The following is a 20,822-nucleotide window of genomic DNA, read 5'->3' as shown; positions in this document are numbered from 1 at the left end:
CCCTCATCATCATAGAATTACAGTATATTAGACTTCAAAAGCAGCATGGAGATCACACAGTCTAACTCTTAAAAAAACAAAAACAAAAAAAACTTCAGGGAACTGAGGCTCAGAAAGGAGAAGTAATCAGCCAAGGCGTCAGTTACTAGCAGAGCTGAGCCTGAGGGAAAAGGTTACTTGGAAAAGGCCTCTGTTCGGAGAGCACAGCCACGCCTTGGAAGCTTCACATAGCTGACAGGGTAGCCAGGTACATTCTTTAGTTCTCTTATCTGATTACTGTATCTTAAGCAGTGAGATTCTAATTCTTCCTGTGCAACATACTCTAACCAAAAGAGATGAAAAAACCAAGGTATGGAGAGAGAATGCTTCTGTGTCCATTACTAGAAAGCAGAGAGGCTCACACCCAGCCAAACCAGAATTCATCTATGTTAAAAATATATTCATATTTTTATTGATTTATAGAGAGAAATGAAGGGAGAGAGAGAAACATCAATGTGAGAGCGGAACATCATCAACTGCCTCCTACACACCCCTATAGGGGATTGAGCCGACAACATGGGCATATGCCCTGACCTGAATAGATTTGGCAACCTTTGGGTGCACGGGGCAATGCCCAATCAACTGAGCCACACTGGCCAGGGCAAATGAATCTATGACTTAACTGATAAAAATTTATCAAGATCTCTATGATCTGTAACTATAAACAACTATATGACTAAACCTCATAAACAAAGGTTGAATGAGAGAAACCAGACAGAAAAGATACACTCTGTATGGATCTATTTATATAAAGTATGAAACCAATGAAAACGAATCTCTGCTATTCAATGTCAGGACAATTGTTATCCTTGGGTTTTGGGACTTGTCTCCTCCTAACTCCTTAATGACTAGAAAGAAGCATGGGGGAGGGGTGTGGTGCTTCTAGGGCACTGAAATATTCTGTTTCTTGATCTGGGAGCTAGTTACCAAATATGTTGTTTATAAAAATGCATTTAGCTATAAGCCTAAATGTGTAATTTTCTTCAATAAAATGTAATATATAGATATTGCAATAAAGTGTGAGTAATTAGAAATTCTTTCTAATCCCCCCAGCATAGAAATGCCCAGCTTAAGTAGATGAACTCGGAGACCATTGCTAGGAATATTATTCACAAGTGGATTTTCCTAGTAAAGGGCATGTGTCTTGTATACATGCCATGCAGCTAGGACTTTAGTAAAATGTGAAGGGCACCTGAGGAACCAGGGACATTCATGGTTTGGGTAACTGGCTGCCTTCAACATAAACATCTCTGAGATCTGGAGGGGCTACAAGACTCTCAGCTTGGTTCTCCCCTAAACTTCTAAAGCTGGGAGAAAAGGGAGCTGAGAGATTGGGTGACATCTAGATAACTGACCATCTCTCACAAAAATTTTTTCTCAGATGAACACAGCAAACAGAAGAGAAAACTATCAGTCACCCCCTTCCCTTCTCAAGGTGGCTAAAGTGGCTGTCCAGGGCATAAAGAAGAGCTGAAGTAGTATCTGATTACTATCAAGGTTCCACCTAAATAAGTTTTAAATTTTTATAATAAAAATTGTATCTATTAAAGGTGTATAACAATGATTTTATACACATACTATAGGCCTGGTGCACAGATTCGTGCACATTGAAAGGAAATTAATTAGAAGAAATATTTTAGAGGCCTGGGAGGGACTGCGGGAGATTGGCTCCAGGGCGTGTCCAGCCTGTCTTGCCCAGTCCCAAATGGCAGGACCCCAGCAGCAAGCTAACCTACCGGTGGAAGCGTCTACCCCCTGGTGATCAGTGTGCATCATAGCAACAGGTTGTTCCGTTGCCAGTTGTTCCACTGTTCGGTCGATTTGCATATTAGGGTTTTATTATATAGGATAAAATAATTTCTATAACCCGGCTAATTAACATATCTCCTCACATAGTTAGTTACCTTTGTGTGTATGAAAAGAGCACCTGAAATCTGCTCTTTTAACTTATTTCCAGTATTCAATACAGTATTATCAACTACTAGAGGCCCGGTGAACAAAATTTGTGCGTGGGGGAAGGGGTGTGGGAGGGTCCCCTCAGCCGGGCCTGCACCCTCTTGCAATCCGGAACTCCTCGGGGGATGTCCGACTGCCGGTTTTGGCCCAATCCCTGCAGTCGGACATCCCTCTCGCAATCCGGGACCACTGGCTTCTAACCGCTCACCTGCCTGCCTGCCTGATCGCCCCTAACCATTCACCTGCCTGCCTGATTGCCTCTACCACCTCACCTTCCTGCCTGATTGCCCCAACCACTCGCCTGCCTGCCTGATTGCCCCTAACTGCTTGCCTGCCTTCCTGATCGCCCCTAACTGCCTCTGCTTCAGCCCCTGAAGCTGTGGCTTCATCCGGAAGGACATCCAGAATGACATCAGGAAGGTCGTTTGGCTGTCCAGTCTAATTAGCATATTACACATTTATTATTATAGATAGTCATTCATTTTAGTCATATACACACATCACTAATTTGTTGCAGAATAATTCAAATAATGACAAGCAAGCTACAGCAGATGCTAAAAGCTATGAGTAGATGGTGAAAAGTATCCTTGCCCCTAAATGAAGCATGGCCCAACCACAGCACAGCCAGGCCACTAAATATAACCAGTGAGATCTGGAGGAAGTTATCTCTCTCTCCCTTCTTTTCCCTGTCAAATGTTATACCCTTAATATACTGTCTCTAAGACACAGGGAAAGACCCCTTCACAGATGCAACTATGTAGTTGGAAGAGTCTAAATAATTTATTTTTTCATGTTGTTTAAACAGAAGAAATTAGTTCTAATACCAATCCTATTGATATCTGGAAAACTTCCTAATGTTAAGAATTGGAAAACTGCCCTGGCCAGTGTTGCTCAGTGATCAGAGCTTCGGGCCATGCGCTGAAGGATCTTGGGTTCAATTCCCGGTCAAGGGCTCATACCTGGGTTGCAGGTTCAATCCCTGGCCCTGGTCGGAGTGTGTATGGGAGGCAACCACTTGTATCTCTCTCACATCGATGTTTCTCTTTCTCTATCTCTACCTCTCTCCCTCCTTCTCTCTCTTCCACTCTCTCTAAAAATCATTGGAAAAAATATATCCCTGGTGGAGGATTAACAACAACAACAAAAACTGGAAAACCAAGAGCTATAGCTGACCATGGTCCTATTGACTAAAATCCTTTCTCTCCCAGCCTAAAATTTTAACACTGAATTTTGTCAACTGGAAACCAATGAATTCCATATACAGAAAACAAATAAAATAGCCCTATATAGAGTCTTTACACCTATAACTTGTGGTAAGATTATTTGCTTTCTGAAATATCTTCTGTGGATCTCAGACCTCAGTGTTAGACATGGTATATCATGTACAATGGTTGGGGCCTTTGCCACCATTTGTTACCAAAATTCATGAATAAATGACTCCATTGAGAGTTCAGGTTGAGAGAGCTAAGTAAAGAAGTTTCTGGCTTTCCAAGAGATAGTTCCGCTACTGACAGGTAAGGTAAATTTGCCATAAATTTCTTAAGATTATCACAATTATTTTTGAGTCTTTCCTTAGTCAATTTTCTTAACTTATACCCAAGTTATTATGACAAACAAATGAGCCTCAAAAAGCATTCAGAACTTAAAGAAAAGATATGTCATGATAAGAGAGACCAAATTCTTAAGTTCCCCTTAGACAAGATAAGAACTTGGAAAGAGAACTAAACCAAAAACATAAATATATGCATTTGCTAAATGGACTAGAAGAAAAAAAACATGAAGTGACACGGAAGGTACCTGAATCTTAACAGCTTCACAAATCACGTATGGAAATCGACTAACCATAATTAACACATGCAAATTATGAATTATGCTGCCAATCCTGGGGTTATACCTGGCAAATGGTTACTTTCCTGGCCCTACTATTAATTCAGCTCAGAAAGAAAGAAAAGAATGTCAATTTAATATTCTGCCTCCATGAGTATATGATATGGAATGACCAATTTCGAGTCTTATACGTGGGACAATAAGATATTCTTTCTCTTATTTACAAAACTGTGTCATTGCTCCACCCAACTAGCTTATGACTATAAACAGCTACATACCTTTTTAAAGAGTCTTCCTGAGTCCTCGCTGACTTGAACAAATCGAGGAATGATGTTATTCAAGTAGATGTCACTCAGGGTGGTGTGGTCCCTGCTCTCCCGCTTCACCTGGTTTAAGAGGAGATTCCAGCAGTTGACTGGAGAGAGAACATTCTGATCCTTCCTGCAGAGAAACAGCAAGAAAAAAAAAATCATTGTTAGTAAGCAACCAGGACCAACATCTGTGACTACAGTCCACATCACAAAATCACAGTGATCAAAGCCACGCCAGAAATACCGTTATTTTTCCTGCACTCTGCACCTCTCGTGTTCTGTTTTCCTAACAACTCAATGGAGAAAAGGGAGAAAATGAGGGTAATGATAAGGAGAGGGAAGGAAGAGGAAAGAAGAGAAGGAGGAGGAGAAGCAAGATTATCTGTTGAATATCTACTATGTTCTAGGAACTTGGGAGACTGTTTTATGTGCATTATTTCATCTAAGTCCATCATTTCCTTGTAAAAAAATAAACAAACCAAAAACATAAATATATGAATTTGCTAAATGGACAAACACTACCATTATCTCCATTTTACTGAGTAGAAAATTTATCCACAGCTAGTAAGAAGGAATCATGCAGCTAGTAAGATGAAGTCAGGGACTAGAACCACAATTCTGTATTGTTTGACTAGAAAAAGCTCTAGGTTGTCACACGCCAAGGCCATTCCCTTGGCCACTAAGTCATCTGGTATGCATCTAGGGTTAGAGACAAAAAGTTAGAGATTTTGTCTAGAGACAAAAATTATTAGAGCAATACAGACTAAACGCCCACACACCTATTGCAGAATTCCATGAATACAAGATTAGAGGCAGTTGCCATGAAAAAGTCACTAAAAACTCTTCAGTTTCATAGAACACATCTAAGGAAGCTTTGGTTTCACTGATTGAGCCATTATCTCATGTCCCATACACCCTAGAGTACAATCATTCCCAGAACACGTGTATTCCTACAACTTCTACAGCCTGAGTGGAACAGTAAAGTGCCAAACCTAGATGCTCATTTCTAATGAAAGCATTGTGATCTGAAAGAATTATTTTCTACTCAGTTTACAGCACTAATTTAAGCAACAGAAAGTTCTGCATCTGCAACTTGGATCTCTTTAAGGAGAAAAACAGAAAGTAGGGGTTGCTTGCGGTCCTATTTATCAAGGGCTTACTATGTATTTAGCACATAGCTGGGCCCCATGGCTGATGTTATATAACTTGAACCCTACAACAGCCTGGTGAAATGGGTGTTACTAACTGCATTCAGCAGAAGAGTAAAGTTGGACTAAGAAAGGTTAAATATCACCCTAGCCGGTTTGGCTCTATGGATAGAGCGTCAGCCTGCGGACTCAAGGGTCCCGGGTTCGATTCCGGTCAAAGGCATGTACCTTGGTTGCGGACACATCCCCAGTGGGGAGTGTGCAGGAGGCAGCTGATCGATGTTTCTAACTCTCTATCCCTCTCCCTTCCTCTCTGTAAAAAAAATCAATAAAATATATTTTTTTTAAAAAAGAAAGGTTAAATATCTTGGTCAAGGTCACATAGCTAAAAAGTGGCAATTCTGAAATTAAAACCAAAGCCTTATAATTGCAAAGAGAATCTGCTTAATCACCTCAAAGAATCATTTTCCTGTTTATTCCCTTACCCGTCCCTCCAGTCCAACTCTCAGAGAAAAGGAAGTGGCTTGAGTGTGGTTTGACTTAGTCAGCACTGTCTCCATTCAGGGCTGGAGGGTGCCAGGCACCTGTGATTTGTAGAGTATAGAATCCAACTTAGAAGGGCTTTCCCATTTCTGTTATGAGGAAACTATTGACAAATAATCATGCCAAATTTACTCTGGCTTCAGTTCCCTGCAGAAGGCGTCATCACAGTGTCTCATGGGCTGCCAGGTGAACCTCACTATATACAAACTTGGGAATAAAGAATCAATGCGTGTATCTGAATTTCTGAGCAATGTGCTATTGGTTGGAATGGATGTTGCTCTGTACTAATAGCTTTTAATTCCAGCCTGTGTGCCTCCGTCAGTAAAACTGTTTGGGTGAGCATATAACTTCATACATAGTGGTCAAGTTTAACTACATCCCACAGAAGGCTCAGGAGCCCATGCTATAGACCAGTAATGGCGAACCTATGACACGCGTGTCAGAGGTGACACGCGAACTCATTTTTTTGGTTGATTTTTCTTTGTTAAATGGCATTTAAATATATAAGATAAATATCAAAAATATAAATCTTTGTTTTACTATGGTTGCAAATATCAAAAAATTTCTATATGTGACACGGCACCAGAGTTAAGTTAGGGTTTTTCAAAATGCTGACACTCCAAGCTCAAAAGGTATGCCATCACTGCTATAGACCATGGTTGGGTAGTGAGAATAGTCATGCTCATTATCATCCTATCTCATTATCAATTGCAATGTTTCTTATATACTTTTGGGATTATCCAGTTAATATTTATGAAGGTGAGTGAGAAATAGCTGGTAGGCAATATTAATTAAAACAAAATTATCATTTTTCAAGCACCTAAATCAATTTAAAACTATTTCAAACAACTCATTTGTGTGAATTAGTAGTTTCTTGATATTGGGCAACCCAAATCAGAACCAGAAATAACTTGGATGCTGAAACTGACATAAAACTGCAACTCTGATTCATAATCCCAATGTCAATCAATATTTTGGGTTCATAAACACAGTCTCATGTGCTCACTGGTAGACTCTGTAATAAGGGCTTTTTATAAATTTCCACTTTAAAAGTAGATTTACACTAGTAAATCTGTTGCATATATGGGGGTTTATGCAAGGTTTTTATTTTTAAAAAGGAACCTGTGGCTTTAAAAAACAGTATTAGACACTGTTTTCTTTTAGGGGTTCCCATCTCTTTTACTAATACTGTAGTTTCTCATATAATGTATTTGGTTCTTTGAGTTTGTATGCTTTTTCAGACTAGATTCCTCTTCAACTGAGGTGTTTTAATTAATTCATTTATTTATTTTGGGAAGGTGGTGGGGCAGGAGAGGGGAAAGGCCTGCTGTAGAAGAAACACAAATACACTGTAGAGACAATTTTCCCAGCCAACACGAACAAAGATGAAACACACTTCAGGCTGGAAAATAAGCGAGGCACCGAGACGTGATTTCATGGGGAGCCTATTAAGGTTCTGCTAGAGTGGTTTCCTGCTTTAGCAGCTTTGCAGCCTTATTTTATTTGGGGCTGCTGGAGCCAGGGGAACTTCGTTTGGTTAGGAGATTGAAATTTGCCTTTATATCTTTTCCATCTATCATTTGTTTGTACAGTTTCTTTACTTTCCCCGCCCCCAGAGTCTTAGGTTGTGTAATACTTGGGCATTTAAAGAAAAAGGTCTACATCCCTTAGGAATGTGCTGAACAGCTGCAAACCTCCTCAAACACTAATCCCTAAAAAGCAGACAAAATATCCAGAAGTGTTTTTCTTGCTTAAAAAAAATTTTTAGGAGGAAGATCAAAAAAGCATCATACTGTACTTGAGAGGAGATGACTCTGGAGTCCAAACAAAGGAGACCAGAGTCACAAGCCGACTAAGCATGCACTGAAAGACATAAACCTGCACAGCTCAATCGTTAGCTTCAAATACATTAACCCAGTTTTTCTCTTCAACTTAGATTATTTATGGATGTTCAACACACTTGGCAACCAATGCTCAGAGGGATTTCTCTCGAATATCTAGGGGAAGACCTCCATAAAAGTCCAAGTTGGCTTGTATTACACTTCCTTTTTTTGCACTTCCCTCTGTTCGGTTTCAGCGATCTCATCTGTGAAATGGACACATCCCTATCTGTGTCCATCTAGCTCCCTAAAGATCTTCAAAGCAGGACTGCAAAACCCTAGAAGCTCTGCTGGCCTAAGGTGCCATTTAATTAATAATTGCTATGTTCATAGCTCTGCAGATGGGCTGTGTGACACAAGCTTGGCACCACTGAGTGGCTTGAGCTTCTGTATTGCTCTAGTGAAGAATGTTTCCCTTTGGGCCAAGTGTCTGCCTGACTTGCCCACCTCACAGGTCTGTTGCGTGGCTCAAATGAGATGGTGGATGCAAAAGAATTACAACAACAGTAAAACACTATACAAATGTGAAAAAAAATTATTATTTTTATTTCCAAACAAACTAGGACTCAGCTTTCATCATCTTCCAACATGCTCCTCACCCGGCCCTGGGCCAAGGCCAAGAGTGCTGCTGAAAACGAACAGCCCTCGGCAAATAATGTTCGGGATAAGACAGCAGCAACAGGCAATTAACCAAGCAGCTGTGGTCTCCGGGAAGACGTGAGGGAGATGCGAATGGGAGAGCAGAATCTAATCTTCCACTGTCCTTCCCCTGAGGTGGAACTGCTCAGCCCTGCATCCCGCACAGGGACTGTGAGCTGAGGCCCACAGGAAGGAGCCAGAGGGAGCCCAGGGAGCTAGCACCCGGTGCTTCAGCAACTTCTGCTGAGCTCCCTTTCTCAGAATTCCTTTCAAAACTGCTGGTCTCTATACAGAGATGGCAAATATTAGTACTAATATGTCTAAGAATATTGTTTCTCATTCTAAAAAATAGACCTAGCCCTAGCTGGTTTGGCTCAGTGGATAGAGCGTCAGACTGCGGACTGAAGGGTCCCAGGTTCGATTCCAGTCAAGGGCACATGCCTGGGTTGCAGGCTCGATCCCCAGTTGGGGGTGTGCAGGAGGCAGCCAATCAATGATCCTCCCTCATCATTGATGTTTCTATCTCTCTCTCTCTCCCTTCTTCTCTGAAATCAATAAAAATATATTTAAAAAACAAGATTAAAAATAGACATATATATGTGATGATAGATAAAATAAAAATGAGCTAAAGACACCATTCAGCATATGTTATTGAGCATCCAACCATAAGGAGGATAAGAAGAAGGTACATACATAATAGAAGCGATCATTTAGTGATGGTCGGACAGGGAACTTGTGACAAGGCCCAGGCTGGATTTGTAAACCTAAATTCCTTCCTGGCACCTTGATTAAAATGAAGTGAAGTGACGCAGCCTAAGAGATTATTTTATTCAGATGAGTGTTATTAGGCTTCCTGGCTTATTTTCTCTATTATGCATTTTGCTGATGCTGACAGAAGCAGACGGGCCGGATGGAGAGGCAAAGCCGCAGCGGATTAATGGTTCGACAGTGCCATGCATAAAATCAGACCCTTTGCTGACCCAGATAAGCCAGAGGATGGATTGGATTTGCTGGGGAAGGTGTTAAAAAAAGAGGGGGGGGGGTGTCTCCAAGGTGGAAAGTGACTTGAAAAGATTCTTCTTGTAATGGTAGCTGCTTGGTTGTGTGACCCATCAGTACATAAGCAGCCTAAAGGCATCTTTCAAAGACAGGCAGGCGGGCGGGCAGGGAGCAGGCAAGCATACGTCTCTGGGCTTATCACAGCTCAGGCTTCTGCTTTGCCAGCAATGAGATCAGAATTCTAAGACGGAACGATAAAAGGGCTAAAGGCAAAAATGTATATTCTATGTATGGAGAAATGAGCTTTCAAGTTTTCAGGGACAAGTTAATACCACAACTTGTCTTCAGTAGCCTAGACAGATGATTAGAAAGGATTCAAGCAGTGGTGTACCCACCTTACTCAAAATAGTCTAAGTTGTCCCCTATAATCAGGTTTGGGGGAAGAGCTGTATGGAAATGGAATTCTTGTGGCTCTGGGTTAGTTCCAGGGAGTCCAGACACACCCTTAGGATAATGGCATGTCCTAGAGCTGGGAGCTTAGGAATCTGCTTTGAAGTTAAGAACTGGAGCAGCTCCGTGTTTGACATTTTAATAATGTCAGCACCGTGCCTGACATTTCCTGAATGATGGCAGGACCAAGATTCCTCTGGGTCAGGTAGGGAATGAGAGTGGTTCCCAAATCTGAGCCACTGTAGACTCTAACCAGAAATGTCTCCATCAATTTATGTCAGGTAAGAGACTTGGTCTTCCCTTCAACCACCCCCACCCCACCCCACGTTCTTGGCAGGGAGAGAAGGTTGGAGGTTCTTCAAATCACTTGAGATCTATGAACCTGGCATTCTTCTGGGCAAAAGGGATAAAGGGAACAACATTCTTGTTTCTGACCTGCTTCTCTCATGTCTGCAGATCTCCTGGATCCGAGACATGACTTTTCTTCCTCTAGACTATCTGTCGGCTACAACCTACATCTTCTCCTGGTCTTGATGCTTGTGTGTACACTAGCTTGAATGGCCCATTGTGAAACCCAGCCCTCTCTATGACTTCTGCCAACCTGGAACCTTCCTTTAGTTTACAGCCATGTCTTACTACTAGCATTCTCAGAGCTACAGGGAGATATAAACAAAATGGCTAGTTAACTCTCCTTGTGTACTCTGGGTACAATCTAAATGCTAGAGAACAAGCACTATGCACTCTACCCCTATAAGATCTATAGAACTAAGGGCCTAGAAATTTATTTATTAAAATTTCCCCCAAAACACCCCTCAAAGTAGGCTGTGATCATTATCAAAAGGTTTCAGCTGACTAATTCACTTCATTAAAATAAAACATCATAGCATGAGCAAAAGATATAACAAAGGTATGACTGATACCCCATAAATAATTACAGCACATGACAAATATACAGAGAAAAAAATACACACAGCTGTGTTAGTAGATTTTTTAAATGAATGAAATCTTAGGAGATGACTGATAGCCAGTCTGGCTCAGCCCTGATAGTTCTTGCTAGAGAAATAAATGCCTGTCTGTGCCAATCTGAAATGACGTCACTCAGAAATTCACACACTTATTTTCAAAGCAGTAACCACTACCTTGGGAGCATGCAGCTCCCTGGCACCAGGCACAAGCTGAGTAGTTTGATCTATAGCCAGCAACTCCTCCTGCCTGGCAAATGGTACTTAAGCATGCCAAGTACGAACAAGCCACCTTGGAAGAGAGGATATCCCTAAGATTCAGACCACCCCCTCCTGAATATACCTGTTAACGGTACAATGAGTTCCCTTACATGGTTCATGATAACAATGAGAAAAGAGGAATAAAGTAATACAACTTGATTCTGTAAAACGATAGAGCTAAAAGGGATGAAGTCTAAATAGTCACCAGATCTGCTGCATTATCATTTCTCATGTGTCACTTTGATATTTATTCTGCCTTACTAGAAGGGAGTCTCTTGAGGACAGGGTATATGTTGGAATATTCAATGAACATCTATCACCAAGAATGGGTGGGAACTTAATCAGCATTGACTAATGACAGATGCCATAACTACAGAAATCCTGTAAGTGTTGAGCACAGTAAGACAATTCATTTAATGAATAGTTAATATCTTCAGCCTCCATCAATCTTGTCCAATCAACTGTTGCAGGACGTATCTGGGTGGCTGTTGAGTGACTGGATTTGTACACCCATTGGTTTATGTGTTCTAAATTAGAGCATATTATTAACCACTTTGATGCTTTTCTGGCAAAATGTTAAAGAGTTAGAGTAAGAGATGCCCTGGTCAATTTCCAGGTTAGTAGGTTACTGAGTTCTACAGGTCAGGAATCTGGATGATGGCACCCACCCCAGCAAGGTGGTCCTCTGTGAAAAGCATCCTGAACCATGCATACTAGTCTTAGTTTTGCCACTTACTAGCCAAGTAACCTTGATAAATCACAGATGCACTCTGGGCCTCAGTACTTCTTCATGTGCTTAAAATGATAACTGAAGACCGCATACCTTCCCTGCCTAACTCATATGGATACTATGAAGACCAAATCAACCAAAGTGATGACCACAAAAAAACACTTCATAAACACTAAAGAGTCCTACACTTACAAATCAATATCGCCATCATTTACTATTGTTATAACCATTATTATTACTTGACAGTCCACACAATGTATTTGCACCCATCAAAAAAAAAAGAAAAAGTTGTTAGAGAGTAATGGCTAAAAAGACAAACATGTCCCCAAATTCCCAGGACTTATTACTCAAGTTTGTAATCAACTTGCTTTATACATTTCATACTTCATCAGTGCACTAAATATTGCTTTTAACTTATCTGGTTCTCTGGAAATTATCAAACTCAGTGAATCTCCTGTGCCCAACCTAGGACAGGCTGTAAAGAGAAGACTTTTAAAGTGCAAAATGAAAAGCAGGAAGGAACAAAAAATAGAATCACAGAATTTCGGAGCCAGCAGGGTTAACAGGGACTTTAATTTTAAGATGATTTAGAGTCTAGACCAAATTTGTCATTTTATTATTTTTTTACTAGAGGCCTGGTGCACTAATTTGTGTACGGGTGGGGTCTGGCCGCCCACCCTGATGGGGGCCGATCGAGCCGGGCCAGTGGCTGGGAGGGGATGCAGGAGGTTGGCTGGCTGGCCCCACCCCTGATGGGGGGGGGGGCAATCAGGGGCGGCGCTGGCTGCAGAAGGTTGGGGGGGGCGAATTGGGGCCCCGATTGGGCCGGTTGGCTGCCGCAGTGCATGTCACAGCCACCAGTCATTCCGGTAGCTTGGCTTTTATATATAGAGATTTTTAAATTGATTTTAGAGAGGAAAGGAGAGGGGGAGAGATCTAGAAATATCAATGGTGAGAGAGAATCATTGATCGGCTGCCTCCTGCACACCCTCCACTGGGGATCGAGCCCTGACCGGAACTATGACCTCCTGGGTCATAGGTTGACACTCAACCACTGAATCACACCATGTGGGCTAAACTTTTCATTTTCTAAGTGAGAAAATTGAGGCTTAGGGAGCCTAAATTCACACAGATAGTAGGGTAGCAAGACAAGAACCCAGGTCTCCTGGCCAGCAATCATTTTCTTACTTCATTGTGGTTGTAGCTCAATTTCAACAAAGAGCCCTTAGCATCTATAAAGCCCTGGTGCTGAAAGAGTTAATGGACAATGCTCAGAGCACAGAGCTATTCTAAGACAACACATAACAGGAACACCAAGGGTCCATGAACTCAGAGGGAGCAAAACTGCTGGTGTCTAACCGGAAAGCATGTTGACACAAAGCCTGTGGTTACACATGAAAGGCAAGTAAATGAGAAAAGCAGTCTTGATCCCACCCCATTCTAATTTGGGACTGGCTCTGGGCACCTATTGGAGGGCTGGGCCACACCCCAGCCACTTTGTAAAATGACCCTTCAGTTCTGTGGCCTCAGTTAACTCCTTCTCTGCCTTCACAAGGACCGTAACAAATATTTTTTTAAAAGACTATCAAGAGATATCAAGATGAAGGGATGAGCATGGGTAATTGGGGTCATTCTGGAACGGGAAGATTCTCTGTGTGGATTCAGATGATACCTACTAGTATCAACCATCTCCGAGCAGTGAGTGATCTGAAGCCTTGCACAGCCAGGCTCCGAAGTCTGTAAGAGAGTAGTTTCTCTATATGAATTCACTTTGCATCACAATCACCTGAAGCAATTGTTTAAAATTATATCTCACCCTGGCGGGGTAGCTCAGTTGGTTAGCGCATCATTCCGTTATGCCAAGGTTGCAAGTTCAGGCACTTAAAAGAATTAACTGAGTGCATAAATAAGTGCAACAACAAATCAATGTTTCACTCTCTCAAATCAATAAAAAATATTTTTTAATTCTATTTCTCTAGAGGTGGAGTGATGCTCAGAAATCTGCATTTTAAATATGCATCCCAGGTAATTTTAGGCATACCAGAATTTTAAGAACCAATGCTTTTAAAGCAATGTTTTTCAAATTGTATAATACAATCTACTAATGGGGTTTAAAAAAATCAATTTATCAAGTCACCATCTAGCATTTCTCCAAATGAAACCAAGTGGAGTAGAATAATACAGAACAAAGTAGAAAATATCAGTACAGCCTGGCAGGCGTGGCTCAATGGTTGAGTGTCGACCTATGAACCAGGAGGTCACGGTTCGATTCCTGGTCAGGGCACATGCCCAGGTTCTGGCTTGATCCCCAGTGTGGGGCATGCAGGAGGCAGCCGATCAATTATTCTCTCTCAGCATTGATGTTTCTCCTTCTTTCTCTCTCTCTTCCTTCCTCTCTGAAATCAATAAAAATATATTTAAAAGAAATATCAGTACATCACATAGAGTAAAGATCTATAGGTATTCTTTTGCGAAAATACTATGCCACTATAAAAAAGAAGGAACGTTTACCATTTCCAACAGCATGGATGGAACTGGAGAGCATTATGCTAAGCGGAATAAGCCAGTTGGAGAAAGATAAATATCACATGATCTCACTCATATGTGGGATATAATGATCAACATAATTTGATGAACAAGAATAGATCCAGAAACAAGTGGTGGTGGTCGGGCGGGGGGGGAGGGGGGGATGAGAGCAACCAAAGGACTTGTATGCATGCATATTAGCATATCCAATGGACACAGGCACTGGGGCGGTGGGGGCTGGCCCGGGGTGGGAATGGCTGGGGAGGGGTGTCAATTGGGGGGTGTCAATTGGGGAAAAAGAAGACATTTGTAAAACTTTAGACAATAAAAAAAAAACCTGTGGTACATCTGCACAATGGACTACTATGCTGCAGTAAAAAAGAAGGAACGTTTACCATTTGCAACAGCATGGATGGAGCTGGAGAGCATTATGCTAAGCAAAATAAGCCAGTCGGAGAAAGATAAATATCACATGATCTCACTCATTTGTGGGATATAATGATCCACATAATTTGATGAACAAGAATAGATCCAGAAACAAGTGGTGGGGGGGAAGGGGGATAGAGAGCAACCAAAGGACTTATATGCGTGCCTATTAGCATATCCCATGGACACAGGCACTGGGGTGGTGGGGGCTTGCCCGGGGGGGGGGGTCAATTGGGGAAAAAGAAGACATATGTAAAACTTTAGACCATAAAGAAAAAAAACCTGTGGTACATCCGCACCATGGAATACTATGCTGCAGTAAAAAAGAAGGAACGTTTACCATTTGCAACAGCATGGATGGAGCTGGAGAGCATTTTGCTAAGCGAAATAAGCCACTCAGAGAAAGATAAATATCACATGATCTCACTCATTTGTGGAATATATTGAACCACATTAACTGATGAACCGAAACAGATCCAGAGACAGAGAAGCATCATTCTACCGTCAAATCTCAGAAGGAAGGGTAGGGGAGGGCGGGGGTAAGGGGGAGAGAGCAACCAAAGGACTTGTATGCATGTATATAAGCCTAACCAATGGACACAGACACCAGGGGGGTGAGGGGGGCAATGGGAGGATAAGGACACATATGTAATACCTTAATCACATATGTAATACCTTAATCAATATAAAAAAAAAAGAACCTGAAAAAAAAATATATATCAGTACATCACAGAGGAAAGATCTATAGGTATTCTTTTGCAAAAATATTGTTCTCAGTTATTTGTTTTAAGATATACATATATATCTCTGTGTATGTATTCCCACTTGCAACATAAAATATTGTTTATAAAATATTTTGGAGGATGATTACATACCCCAGACCATTTTGAGAATCTGAGGATTTTCTTCCAAATATTTTTCTCACAAAAAGAAAGAGAAAGAACAGGGGGAGAGGGGAGGTTAAGGAGGGCAGGAGGAAGGGAGAAGTTTTCTACATAAACACCATAATTTGCATGAGTTAGGGGTCCCTGAACTTCAGGAAGCCCCCCCCCCCCAGTCTTCTCTTGAAGATAGTTCCTACAGTGTCTAGTACTCAGGTCACATGGGCACTTCATAATTACTGGACTATGCTAACAACTTTCTCCTGATGCTCTCTATAAATAACTGTCAGTGTCTGTGTGATGTACCTGTAAGGTAAGTGGCCCAACCATGCTGATTCTTTTTCTTATATTTCAGGGCAACTAGAAATGTTAAAGTTAAACAGTGTTCTACAGAACATTGGGAGAAAACTATAAGCAAATTCCAAAAATGAGGGTTCTGAGAGCGATGGTGGTATGAGCACAATGTTACTGCTTTCCAAGGAACACACTCCCTGTCTACAGCATGCAAGGGTAGGCTGTGGGACTGGCACCTTTTTGCACCCCTATTGATAAAGTCATAGAGAAACATATTTTATTCCCAAGTTAGTAACCTTTGACCTGTAAATGTACCTACATTTATAGATACAGAGACCCCAGCCTCGCCTTCTCTATATGATCAAAGGACAGAAATTCCTTGGCCCTTGATGAAAGATTAAAAAAGGGCACAATTAGAAAAAGAGCAACAACCTAGCTTGATTATCAACATTCTCATCCCAATGGTTAAACCCATCTGCATATACAGAGGGTGACAATGGGAGCAAAGGTTTTAGAAATCAGCCTTTGTCATATGAGGCATACAAAGAAAGAAGAGATGGAAAAAGGGCCAGGTATACTGAGGAGAGGAGGCAGGGGGCCATGGAGGAGTAGGGCAGGGAGGACCACTGGGAAGACGGAGAATTCAACCTCGAATCTATTCTAATATTTCCTGATGCTTTTTAGTAATTTGTTTTCATGTGGTGGAAATTGGCACAGCATCGAGGATGCTTTGGGTCCATCTGTTTTTGAACTTAAGCCGCAGGCAAGATTCAGAACAGCTGGAATCAGCAGCACTGACCATGTTAGATGTGTCTTGAGGAAGGAGAAAAATAAAATGAGTGTGTGGGAAATGGAGGAAGAGGGTTAAACAGGACAGAGGAAGGGGAATCTGGAAGCCATCCCTAGAGACAGGGGAGAAATCAGTCAGATCAGAACTGATGCAAAAGAGCTAGTAGAGAGGCCAAAACATCTCAGTGAAGAAAGGCAAACAGGAGAAAGAGCAGGGGCATCTGAACTGGGAGCACAGCAACAGAGCAACAAGTCCTGCAAGTTTGGGTGTCAATGAGCAATGCCAGGAGGCTTCACCTCTGAGGAACCAGATCAAGATCATCCAAAGGTCCTACACCAAGCATATTACATGAACTGCTGGGTAAGCCATCTTCATTCACAATCATAGCCTAGCACTGAGTTGGAAGCCAGATTCTCAGTTCCCTTAGTGCAAGAGAGGTGATCAAGGAGAATGACAGAGAGAATGTGAGAGGAGTCATATTAGGAAAAAGTGACAAGGGTCCCAACCCATAAGGTGGCTTTCCCAGAGTCTCGGCAGGCCCAGGAAGGGACATTCCTTGGTGTACGCTCTATGTCTGGCCTACAGCCCAATCAGTGACTTCCCACAACCTATGGAGAGGCAGGACTCTCACTTCTCCTGGGACTGCTCAGTCTCTAGGCAAGAGAAAAGATTTCGATCTATGAGTCTATTTTGTTTGTTTATTTTGTTCATTAGATTGCACATATAAGTGAAATCATATGGTATCTGTCTTTGTCTGACTGGCTTATTTCACTGAACATAATACTCTCCAGGTCCATCCATGCTGTCCCAAAAGGTAAAATTTACTTCACAGCTGTCAGAGGGCAGTGGGCTGGGAGGCTGGGTGATAAAAGTGAAGAGATTAAGCAAACAACAAAACCTCATAGACACAGGAAATGATATAGTGTTTACCAGAAAGAAATGAGAAGAGGTAGAAGAGGGTAAAGGGGGGATAAATGGTGATGAAAGAAGGCTTGATTTTGGGTGGTGAACACACAATCTATATAATAAAAGCGTAATATGCTAATTAGACCGGACATCTTTCCGGACGACCTTCGGGACAAAGCTGGGGCTGCAAGGGAAGCCCGGGTCCATGTTGCCAGAGGGAAGCCGGTGCCGGCAGCTGGGGAAGGAAGGGCTACTCTTGCACGAATTTCGTGCATCGGGCCTCTAGTACAATATACAGATGATACACTTAAAACCTATATAATTTTATTAACCAATGCCACCCCAATAAATTAAATAAAAATATTTTTAAAAAGGAGGAAAGATCTGGCAGTTAGAAATGTCAATCAAGACCTCATTCTGAAGGGGGAAAAATTAAATCCAAACAAATAAATAAACCAAATTATATTTCAAACAAATACTATAATCACACTGAAGGTCTGGGGTTGGAGGAGAAGGGCCTAACAACTAACTTTTGAATACCAGGTTTTAGTCATCAAGGCTGAAAAGAAAAAGAACTCTAAACTAGTAATGAAATTTAGTTATTAGTCTTCTTTTTCAGATGCATGAGCTTGGAATTCTGGAACTACTTTGTGTGCATCTAGGACTAAGCAATTAAATAAACGTATTATAAATAATGGGTGCCAGCTTCTTAGTGTCCAGAGAACAAAATTAAAAATATGGAAAGGGGAGAAAACAGAATAAGACATATGGTGTTGAATTGGAATTGAAAATAATCAGTGTGAACTCATGGGCTTTAATAGAGATACGGATATAGAGAAGTGGATGAAGAAGTATGCAAGTATACGTGGGTGCAAATATTTACACCTAATTACTACTTTTGTCTACTGAGCAGCACTATAAAAACAATGCTACTCTGATAACAAAGAGCATACTTAGTGTCCATAGTTTCTAAATACCATTGCCCGTTAAAAGGAACCAGGGGTCCTTGAGGAAATGGCTCCAGAGCTGAAGCAAAGAAAGTATAAGATGGGCCTGGGACATCTTGTTGTGCAAGAAGGAAAGGAAATACTCAGAGCAAGGACACAGGAACTATCTTGAAGGGAGTCCACTAGCCAAATCTGTGATAATGTAAACATTAAAATAAATAAAGATAGTAAAGGATTAAAATCTGTTGAATATGATCAGAATCTATGAGTCCACGTTGATATAAACAAACAACCAGACATCTATATGGAAACAGAAAAGCTCTTCTTTACAATAGAATCCCAACCGATAAGTGTAGAAGGAATGACGGAAACTGGAAAAACTATCATGTGGTATCCATCATAATAACTGATTCAAGCAAGGATTATCAATTAATGCTAAAACGAGTGGGTGTAAGGTTGTGAGAATTACACAAATTTTACAGGGTCTAAAAAAGTATCTCCCAATGTATATGCACTAATTACAAAGCATAAACTAGTATAACTTTATGGTAGAAAAATCCGGCAGATACCACTTTAACCTAATGATCAAAGATAACATCACTAGTAATGGGATAAATAATCAGCAAGGGTCTCCTGATACGATGCCCTGAGAAGAATAGGACATCATTTCTATGGCATTCCTGCCCAAAGCACATAACCTGAATCTAATTATAAAGAAATTATCACACCTGAAATTTACATAATGTTAGTTAAAAATGTAACCCCAACATATTTAACTTAAAAATACACCATGAGGTATTGATCTTCTAAACCAGCTTCACGAATTCTTGCTTACTACAATCACATGACAAATCAGGAAGTTCCCTTGATTTTTTTAAAGCTCCCTTTATTTTATTTTATTGTATTTATTTTTAAATCGCTTCATAAATAGGTCAAGCAAAGAACATTTTAATAAGCTAAAAGTAATTTCAAAAATAATATATTCATCACTAGTAGTTCCTGAGAAAATATATCAAACATGGTAATCATCTAACTTAAAATGAGCTAAATGAAGAAGAGCATATGAAAATATTAAGGATAAGCTAGCTTCTTTAAAGCCAGGATGTTGAAAAATAATAAATTCTGTTTGGGGCATAAATAAAATATTGAAATTAAAAGAAATCAGACATTATCAGAAATTTCAAATTAAGGGACAATCTACAAAATAACTGGGCTGAATGCTCTCCAAAAATGTCAATGCCATGAAATACAAAGAAAGACTTGGAAACCATTCCACATTAAAGGAAACTAAAGAGACAAGACAACTGGATGAAACACATAATCTTGGATTTTCTTTTGCCAAAAAGGAAAATTTTGAAACAAATAGTAAACGTGAATGTCTGTGGATTATATAATATTATTGTATCAATATTTGTACCCTGATTTTGATAACTATACTATCATTATGTCAGAGAGCAACCAATTTATCCTATATAATAAAACCCTAATATGCTAAGTGTCTGGTTGTTCTGTCCGCTGGTCAACCAATCAAAGCGTAATATGCTAATGATATGCCAAGGCTGCTCAACCACTTGCTATGATGTGCACTGACCACCAAGGGGCAGAGAGTCGACTGGTCCACCAGTCGCTATGACCTGCACTGACCACCAGGGGCAGTCTCTACAACCGGTAGGTTAGCTTGCTGCTGGGGTCTAGCCTATTGGGACTGAGTGAGACGGGTCAGACACACCTTTGAGCCCTTTCACAGTCCCTCCCCAGCTGGCCAACCTCCGGCGTCCCAAACCAGCACCGGTAGGGTCCCTGGGCCTGGTCTGCGCCCTCTAGCAATCTGGGACCCCTCGGGGGATGTCGGAGAGCCAGTTTAGGCAGCACAGCAGAACGAGCAGTCACTATGATGCACACTAACCACCAGGGGGCAGACGCTCAATGCAGTCAGTGCACTCCCAAAGGGGGAACGTCGCTCAGCCAGAAGCTGGGCTCACAGCTGGAGATCGCAGCGGTGGGTGGCGGGAGCCTCTCCCGCCTCCACAGCAGCGCTAAGGATGTCTAACTGCTGGCTTAGGCCCGCTCAAAACGTGCTTGTCTGAGCCGTGGGGAGGATGTTGGAGAGAGGTGACGGCTCCTTGTGTATGCTGGGGGCGGCCATGGTATGCCCCCGGGACACACACCTTGATTGCGGGGTGCTGGAGAGAGACCTTGGTGACTCTGTCCCTTACAGCAGGTCGTGCGCGGCATGGCAGTTGAGAATCAGTTTCTCCCGTTGCTAAGCCCGAAATATTTCATATTGAATCACGAACGTTAGTGTGG

General features: G+C 41.5%; 1 protein-coding gene across 15 annotated transcripts in view; it reads right to left on the bottom strand.

Moving 5' to 3' along the window:
* SRGAP2 (SLIT-ROBO Rho GTPase activating protein 2) overlaps positions 1-20,822 on the bottom strand; it is a 239,460-nt gene that overhangs the window by 104,320 nt on the left and 114,318 nt on the right. For all 15 annotated transcript variants that reach the window (XM_023758976.1, XM_023758978.1, XM_023758979.1 and 12 more), the window contains one exon: positions 4,101-4,263. In XM_023758976.1, the coding sequence (XP_023614744.1) occupies positions 4,101-4,263 (163 nt within the window). The remainder of the gene's footprint in view (positions 1-4,100; positions 4,264-20,822) is intronic.

This window comes from Myotis lucifugus, unplaced genomic scaffold (assembly GCF_000147115.1).
Source record: "Myotis lucifugus unplaced genomic scaffold, Myoluc2.0 scaffold_145, whole genome shotgun sequence".
NCBI classification, from domain to species: Eukaryota; Metazoa; Chordata; class Mammalia; order Chiroptera; family Vespertilionidae; genus Myotis; species Myotis lucifugus.
The sequence above is the reverse complement of the archived record's forward strand: the minus strand, read 5'-3'. Positions and strand labels throughout refer to the sequence as shown.